The sequence below is a fragment of the Bombus huntii genome, unplaced genomic scaffold, assembly GCF_024542735.1.
Source record: "Bombus huntii isolate Logan2020A unplaced genomic scaffold, iyBomHunt1.1 ctg00000062.1, whole genome shotgun sequence".
NCBI lineage: Eukaryota > Metazoa > Arthropoda > Insecta > Hymenoptera > Apidae > Bombus > Bombus huntii.
In genome coordinates this window covers 665796-674833 of record NW_026099323.1, presented here as the reverse complement: position 1 = coordinate 674833, position 9038 = coordinate 665796, and the positions used below count along the sequence as shown (strand labels likewise).

Sequence of the window (9038 nt, the reverse complement as noted above, 5' to 3'; positions counted from 1 at the left end):
GGGCGCGTTAAAACATGCTGAAAATATATTTCTGTCTTTTCTGGGGTTTAACTGAAATATGACAAATAACGTTGTAAAACATATGTACTTATGACTTACAGAGTAATTGAGTGTACAAAATATATAGTATACAAAATAGCCAGCGATTTACGGCTTTAAAAGATCAAAAGGAAAGAAAAGGAAAGAAAAGAAGAAAGATAATATGTTGTGGCAGTCTAAGTCGATCTAAGAAAATAGATAAAGGGAGGGAGGGGCAAAGCTAGTTAATCTGGAAAGAATCCAAGCGTCAATTTCAAGCATTTACAGAGAATCAAGCGGGCTGGTTAAAGTCGTGAGTTGAGCAATTATCCCGCGTTAGGTTCAATCAGGTTAGTCCCACGCGAAATTGATCCAACCATGCGAAAACGAGTGTATTCTGATTTCTGTCGCAGATACTTCTGGCTAGTGCAGTACCTACACGGTGGTTGTTGAAATAGCCGCTTCTCATCTATTTTCCGCAGCGCGGACATCATCCTTTGATCCCTTACGACTAACGAAGTTTTCGAAGATGTACGGCAGTTTGAGATTCTACTTGAAAATGATCATGATTGCGGTCTGTGTGCCGTCTGCTCTTCTTTTTGTCCTTCCGTTAAAGACTGGTAAGTTGATACTGATTAATTATGCGATCGAAACCATATATAATGGCTACAAAAATGCCGCCAATATAATATTCCTTCTTTCTTTTATCTGTCTGCCTCTCAGGTCGTTTTACTAATTACAATAAGTAATTTCGACTTCTTTGCGCTCTCTTTTAACGCATTCGAGACCGAAAGAAATTCATATCAGTCAGTAGGCAAGGGTATAATATACATATTTTATATATAACTTATGTAGTAATGTATATATCATGTTAATTTCATATTTTTTTGCGTTAAAAGAGAGCGCAAAGAAGACGAAATTACTTATTGTAATTAGTAAAACGACCTGAGAGGCAGACAGATAAAAGAAAGAAGGAATATTATATTGGCGGCATTTTTGTAGCCATTATATATGGTTTCGATCGCATAATTAATCAGTATCAACTTACCAGTCTTTAACGGAAGGACAAAAAGAAGAGCAGACGGCACACAGACCGCAATCATGATCATTTTCAAGTAGAATCTCAAACTGCCGTACATCTTCGAAAACTTCGTTAGTCGTAAGGGATCAAAGGATGATGTCCGCGCTGCGGAAAATAGATGAGAAGCGGCTATTTCAACAACCACCGTGTAGGTACTGCACTAGCCAGAAGTATCTGCGACAGAAATCAGAATACACTCGTTTTCGCATGGTTGGATCAATTTCGCGTGGGACTAACCTGATTGAACCTAACGCGGGATAATTGCTCAACTCACGACTTTAACCAGCCCGCTTGATTCTCTGTAAATGCTTGAAATTGACGCTTGGATTCTTTCCAGATTAACTAGCTTTGCCCCCCCCCCTCCCTTTATCTATTTTCTTAGATCGACTTAGACTGCCACAACATATTATCTTTCTTCTTTTCTTTTCTTTTCTTTCCTTTTGATCTTTTAAAGCCGTAAATCGCTGGCTATTTTGTATACTATATATTTTGTACACTCAATTACTCTGTAAGTCATAAGTACATATGTTTTACAACGTTATTTGTCATATTTCAGTTAAACCCCAGAAAAGCCAGAAATATATTTTCAGCATGTTTTAACGCGCCCCTGGCAAAGATCTCAAAAACGAGTTGCGGCACAATTTAAAGCGACAAATAGCATCGCGGGTCTCGTTGTGGTAACACACGGTTCGCCAGTTTTTTTTTTTTTTTTTTTTTTTTTGATATCGGTGACTGCCATATTCTCTTGAGTTTCCAAATCGTAAAGAATCTTTCCCCAGGGATTGATCAACTGTGTATGTCCCCATGCGACGTAACTTGCTTAAGGAACACGAGCCGGTGATATGCAGGCAACGTATAATTGATTATCATTCGCTCTGAAACGCTGAAGTAATGACCAGTGCAGTGGTCCAGTGGTCATATTGAATGCCGCTGGATATATCAGCATTTGGCAACCTAACCCAGAGAAGCAGGAAATATGAAGCCACCGAATACCAATTAACTTCGTAGTTGCGCGGTTCACATTCCATCATTTCTGAATATGCGAGGACAGTCCTCTTATTGTGCTTTTAATTCTTTTATTTGTTTCATTTTCAGCAAATATACTGGTTTTTTAAATTAAGCTTCTTTTTATACAGAGTTACAGATTATATTAATTTTATATAGAATATATTTAAGAAAGATATTTAATTTTTTGCTAGTTAAGTATTGATCGATTAAGTTACCGTACCTTTGTTCCGATAAATGCGTGCCATTTCCTCGAATCTAATATCACAGCAAATGCCAATACCTATTTTGCAGCCCTTCACATCGAACGTCGTTAGGGAGTTACCAGGACTGAGTGAATCACTCTCTCGAAAAGTAATCTTATTAGGAATGTCGATGTCGAATAGATGTACCTAATAACATAAAAATGTGGTCGCTAATTCTATTGCTGCAACTTTTGTAATTTAATATCAAAGTTACCAACTCCTAAACTTTAATTATTTTTTATTTAATAACTGACAGCGTTTTTATCACTTTCTTTTATTAAAAAATCTTATCATTTAATAATGTTTAAAAAGGAGAAAAAATAAGTATAATAATATTTTAAGTATGTGAAAAATTTATATTACACATTACAACAAAAATGGGCGTTTCCCGTATCATAACGTTATCTATAAACCGTAAATTATAGAATTGGTTATAGTATACGTATGTACATATGTATATTCCTAAATTATTCCTAGATAGAGTCACTTTCTTCGCCCCAATATTTTCAAATTCAAAGCCATAAAGGAATATATTACTTACCTTTCGGTGTTTTGCTATCAAAGTTCCATCGGGACCCCAAATAGTACAGGTATTGTACAATTTATCGCCCTCTATTTCAGGCATCGTACCACCAACTACATAGATGTTGTTTTCTTTAGCTGCGTTCGATGAAGCAACGCTCGTTTCACCATCAGGAATACTCTCGGCGTATTTTCGAAAGTACTCTGCATTGCAATATTTCAATTAATGAAAAATAACTGTCTTTTGTTCCAACCATAAATTAAATTGAAATGTTTGTCAGTTTTTTATTTTTTAAATTATTAAAATAACTAAGTTTTATATTTCGACTTAATTAAATATGCAATTACTTAGCTAATAGTATATATAATAAATTGTTTCTACGGGTTCAAAATGAAAAATGAATATTTAGAAATATTTAATTACGACAATGCTATTTGTGTTAGCATCAGTGGCTTGTTACTCAACGACTTTGCTAGTACTTTTTGAAACATAAAGTTAGTTTTCAATTAACACTTATACTAGAGGCGGAATTATAAATGCAAAATAATTGATAATACTAATTTATAAGTACCTAATTATTAGTATCTTAAAAAATATATTTATACAAAAATCACGATAATCATGAAAATGGAGAAATCCTATATTCTCGAATCAATTCACAATTTATTTTGTATATTAATTAGATTCCGCGCTCATCAGTACGTACTCACTGGCGAGATCGAGAAAATGTATCGGCAATTCCTCGTACGACCAGAGGATCGGAAATATCAAAGGATATTATGGCGCAGCGCGAGTGGAGAAACAGAAACATATGAGCTTAACACTGTAATACTCTTATCATAGAAATAGAAGCAGTCCTCAATTCCCGCCCGCTAACTCCTATCTCCACCGATCCAAATGATCTCCTAGCCCTCACTCCCGGACATTTCCTCATTGGCGATTCATTAATGTGCTTACGTGATCGAGATTTCAGAGACATTCCATCGAACCGACTCTCCAAATGGCAGCATATCCAACAGCTTAAACAACATTTTTGGAACCGCTGGCATAAGGAGTATTTGAACGAGCTAACCAACCGCAATAAATGGAGCAAGGGTGGACACAGCATCCAAAAGGGCACAATCGTCATCCTCAGAGAGGACAACGTTCCCTCCATGCATTGGCCTCTGGGCCGAGTTATCAAGGTTCATTCAGGCACCGATGGTGTCATCCGGACAGCTACAGTTCAGACGGCAAAGAGCATTTTGGATCGGGGCGTCAAAAGGCTTGTCCCACTGCCAATTCAACCCGATCTCGAGAAACCCGAACAACTAGCCACCGAGCCGAAATAAGATGGGAACTTCAACCACACCTCGCTAGTTTGATCGGTACCCTCTCAACGGGGGGAGAATGTTACGCCATGCGGCTTACCATAGGTCATATTCTTAACTATCGATCGCGGCACTATAATGTCGCAGACGGATCGTCGCGTCTGCCCGGCAAACAAACATTGTAGTGGCAAGCGCATGGTTCATTAAGCAGGGCGACTTCCAGAAACGTCGACTCGTGGCCCGTATTTTACCTCGCAGTAAAAGAATGTGGCGTGATCCGAACGTAGTGGGGGTCGCCTTCCAGAAAAAACGAAAAAAATCGAAAGGCGTTCAGAACTTTTCGAGAAGTCGAACCGTCAACACATGTGGTATGTCGCGCATTACTTATCAACCAAAACGCAGTTACATTTTTTTTGTTCCATTTATATCTTTCTAGTTAATAAGTTGTTGAAATAAACATTAATTTATTTGTGTTAATTCTGTGGAATTTCATTGAACTACCCTTATTATCATAATCGAAATAAGGGGATCGATCAGTTCGTGGCGTCGATTATTTAATCGTAACGGGAACTTACAACTCTCGTTGACGTGCTATCTCGCGATCGCGTCTCTCCGCGAACGGTCGAAACAAAATGATTCACTAAAAACTGTCCTGAATTCCTAAGAATTTATTTACCGCAAAACTGACAAAGTGTTTATTTAAAACATGAGGTTGAAGGTAGTCCTTTTCTTTCATTTCATTCATTTTCATTTTCTTTCTTAAGTATGGCTAACACAATATCTAATCAATTAAAATTTTATATTTTCACGTGAAAAGTTTCTTTAGATAATTATTATCAACATGATGACTAACTCTTACGGATTAATACGTGTCTGTAGGGCAATCCGGTGGACTTGATCGGCTTTTTACTTCGAAAGTTGAGTAATCGGTGTCGCTTTCTTACGCATCTTTGAACTGTATAAATGTTTTAAAATTGTTTGATCCAGAATGTACCACACCGGACAATCAAGAAGGCAGGTGCCTTGACTACAGAAAATGTAAACCTCTGCAAGAAATATGGCAGATACAGTACCGTACAGCCACCGATTTTTATAGACGATCAGTGTGCAGATACCAGGTCAATGTTACGATCGTTTGCTGTCCGAACGATCCAAACAAAGAGAAGAGAGAAATTTTAATAAAAACTGTGTATAAGTATAAGGCTTTGCGACCACCATACTGTGGTTTTAGCAACGTCTCTCATAACAGGGTGGTCGATGGTAAACCAGCTGAACTTGGTACGTTTTATGTCTTTCTTTCCGATTAATAATAAGCCATTTACTGCAAAGCATGAACTTTAAAGGCATTAAACAGCACATCAATGTACATTTCAATTAGACTAAATAATAATGCTATGATTTTATCGGTAGTAACTTTACTTATTAACTTGAATTATTTCTTTCTTTTACTTCATGTTAGGAAGAGTATCTTTTTGCTTGAAATAAAAAATTGATATAGGAGTAATAATATGGATAGAGATCAAAAACTGTTAGGGCAGAAATTACACGTTTGAACTTTATAGTTCAGTATAGTTCAAATAGAAATTATATAGAATTATTTAATAATTTGTATTCCACTGGAATAAAAATTTAATTTCTGTCTTTATCAAATCTCTATTTCAGAGTATTTGTACGTATGTACTTATCGTCTGCTGTATGATCGAATATCGAATAGGTAATAATCGTTGTTACTCGTTATGTGAGAAAAAATTATGTATATTCACAACTATGACTATTGCATTTTAGGCGCTTGGCCATGGAATGCTGCATTAGGTTTTCGTAATCCCCGAAACCCAGACAAACCACTATGGAAGTGCGGAGGTTCCCTGATATCGGCTAGGCATGTTTTGACCGCAGCACATTGTGCACATATGGATGGAATAGAAAACATACACAAACATAATATTGCCATTCTTAGATTGGTGGAGGAGGTGCCATTTTCGAGTAAGTCCTCAAATATATATATATATATATGCTATTGAGTATTGCTGAAGTATCATATCCTGAAATTTCTTACTGTACACATATATTGTGTCATAAAGCGTGTACAATTCTTTCTCATACTTTTGGTCATTCGTTTCCTGCATTTTCATTTATTTTTTTATTTTTCAGGGTACGTATATCCCATTTGTACGAAAGAGCAACTTCGTCGGCTATAACCCCCTTGTTGCTGGATGGGGAGCGTTAAGATATAGCAAGTGATATCAATTTTATAATAAAATTAAACAGTTCCAGTCTTAAATATCTTTCTCATTTTCTTCGTAGGACGACCACGACCTAATGCATTAATGGAAGTACAAATGCCAGTGATTAAGAACGCCGAATGCAAAATAGCTTATTCCAAATTTCCTAATGCACCTGATATCACTGATGGTATAATATGCGCCGAACATGCTCAGGGTGGAGAGGATTCTTGTACGGTAATTAAGTTACAGAGTTACTACAAACTATACGGTATCTGAAGACACGTCAATTCGAATTAACATCAAATCGACGTCTTAAACATTAAAAATAATAGATAAACACAATTTAATAGTTTTGCCCACTTCTCACACCTCGTTATGGTATTTAATCTAATTTCCTTCTAATCTTAGTTTTGCTCAAAATACATATAACATGTACGTTATAAATTGGAGTATTTCAATACACAAATCAATAGAAGATTATTACTGTATATAAGTATAATTTCAATGCAATTCGATCGATATATTTCAGTATCTTTGATTAAAAATTTAACGATCCTTTCAGGCTGACCGTGGCGGACCACTGCTGATACAACATGAATTAACCTCGTATTTAATAGGTATTGTGTCTTATGCTTATAAGTGTGGCACAGCTGGGTATCCCAGCGTTTACACTAGGGTCACATCGTACCTTGACTTCATTCTCCAAGCGATGCAATAATATGATATTACTGTTCCATAAATATCATTGTGTAAAAAACGTAAAGTTGGATTTTCTTATTGTGGAGATAAGAAACAGCTCAAATTTACATTGTTTTGTACGTTACAAATTATAGGCTTAAAATGTACGAAATGTAACTTTGAAACGACACTAATTTTTTACGCACGATAAACCTCCACGACTTAGGTATGTAAAGATGATAAACGTATATTAATTCTATTAATTTGGTAATAATAAACCAACTTTCTGAGAAGTTCTGTAAATTTCGTTTCTGTTGTATCAAGAGAATAATGGAATATTCCACTTAGATCGTATACTTCTTGTATGTACGTACAAAATTTTCCGGCTAATCTAAAACACTTCATAAGATAGAGAGCTTCTGAAAATTCGGACACAGAGAGTGCATAAAATACAAGATAAGTCTCGTGTCTTTCAAAATTATTTTTTATTCGCTAAAAACGTCCTGTGTACTCATGCAATCACATGCAACCTCGAAACTTCACTTATTTTTTATCACTTTCCAATTCAATACACAGTTTCTGCATTTTTGACTATATGTAAGAGAAATTTCCATTCAGCCAAAGGTGTACTTACAGATTATAGATTCCTATACGACTCTCAGTAAAAATTTATCCGCACTCCAGATAGTTAAAACTTCTGTCGACCGTATTGATCCATCTGCACTCTTCGTATGACGTCAATATCTGTTCAGTGCTGCTGCGCAGGTTTCTTTGTGTTACGTCAATTCGTTTGTGACCGTTGCGCGAGTAATGGCGCTTTGCAATGGTGATTTGCAGGAAAACAGTGCAGGATGCTGTGATTCGTTTCTTGTGGTCGGAGGTTATGTTTGATGCCTATATTTATCAAAGATTTAATGCACATTATGGAGAAAGTGTTTTGTCACGAAGTGTGTTTGAATGGGCACAAAAGTTCAAAGAAGATCGCACGAGTGTTATGAAAAAACAGCTGGACGCCCGTCCACATCCACGATGACAACATTGAACGTGCTCATGAACTTATGCTCTATGGAATAGACGAGTGACACTGGATAATGTGGCAAATCATTTGCAAATCAGCCACGGCTCTGCTTATGCAATAGTGCACGACAGATTTGGATTTTAAAAAGTTTGTGCGAGATGGATGCCGAAAAAGCTGATGAAAAGGTGAAGACGACGATGCATTCGTGGTTCGCAGCTCAGCCCAAAACATTTTTTAATGAGAAAATATAAAGGTCCTTCGGCAAATGGACAAAGTGTATACAGAAATCGAGTGATTATGTCAAAAAATGATGTATGTCTTTTTTGACAATTGCTTAAAATAAATTCTACACCGACAGAGCGGGTAACTTTTTACTCACCCTCGTAAGACACTTAAATTTCCAATCTCTTATGATGAATAAAAGAGCTTATACTATTAAATCTAATTGTATTTTGTTGCATGAGAGTACACGTGTATGTGATGTACATTACCTTTATATCCCCTTGAACGCTTCAATATTGCGCATATATACTATATTTTGTACAGCTTCTATAAAATTTCGTATGTTTGTTTAGGCTGTTAATCTAGAGGCTGGAGTACAAAGAAGTGGCACAATGATGTGGGCTGATGACATTTATAATTATCAAGGAATCACCCCTACATTCGCTCAGGTATATATCGTTGACTATAATGTATTTAACATATATGATTGTTAGAATATTAATAATTAATTTTTAATTCTATCAGAATTTTAATGAAACTGTCCCTTGGGAAGGAAGAACTGATACCTTGATATCACGGTTTGTACATCCTATATATACGACAAATTTTAGAACCTTATATAACGAAGAACCAGATCGTCGTGGCCATGTGATGTGAATAAAAGGACTTGAATTTGATGATATTTTTATAATGTTAGATAACATAACTAAGTA

General features: G+C 36.0%; 1 protein-coding gene across 1 annotated transcript; it reads right to left on the bottom strand.

Annotated features, from left to right (window-relative positions):
• Positions 1–1835: 1835 nt before the first annotated feature.
• LOC126876037 (omega-amidase NIT2-A-like) lies at positions 1836–8772 on the bottom strand. Its single transcript, XM_050638953.1, has 4 exons — positions 7720–8772; positions 2891–3075; positions 2328–2496; positions 1836–2053 (listed from the first exon to the last, which is right to left on the bottom strand). The coding sequence occupies exons 2-4, from the start codon at positions 2972–2974 to the stop codon at positions 1920–1922; spliced, it is 387 nt and encodes a 128-aa protein (XP_050494910.1). The 5' UTR covers positions 2975–3075; positions 7720–8772; the 3' UTR covers positions 1836–1919.
• Positions 8773–9038: the final 266 nt, after the last annotated feature.

Bases quoted from the DNA above. Each gene is read 5' to 3' on its own strand.
- LOC126876037 (XM_050638953.1), bottom strand. From the start codon at position 2,974: ATGCCTGAAATAGAGGGCGATAAATTGTACAATACCTGTACTATTTGG. The intron at 2,497-2,890 runs GTAAGTAATATA...TTATGTTATTAG, and splicing joins TGATAGCAAAACACCGAAAG to GTACATCTATTCGACATCGA. The intron at 2,054-2,327 runs GTACGGTAACTT...TCTCTGGGTTAG, and splicing joins ACGCATTTATCGGAACAAAG to GTTGCCAAATGCTGATATAT.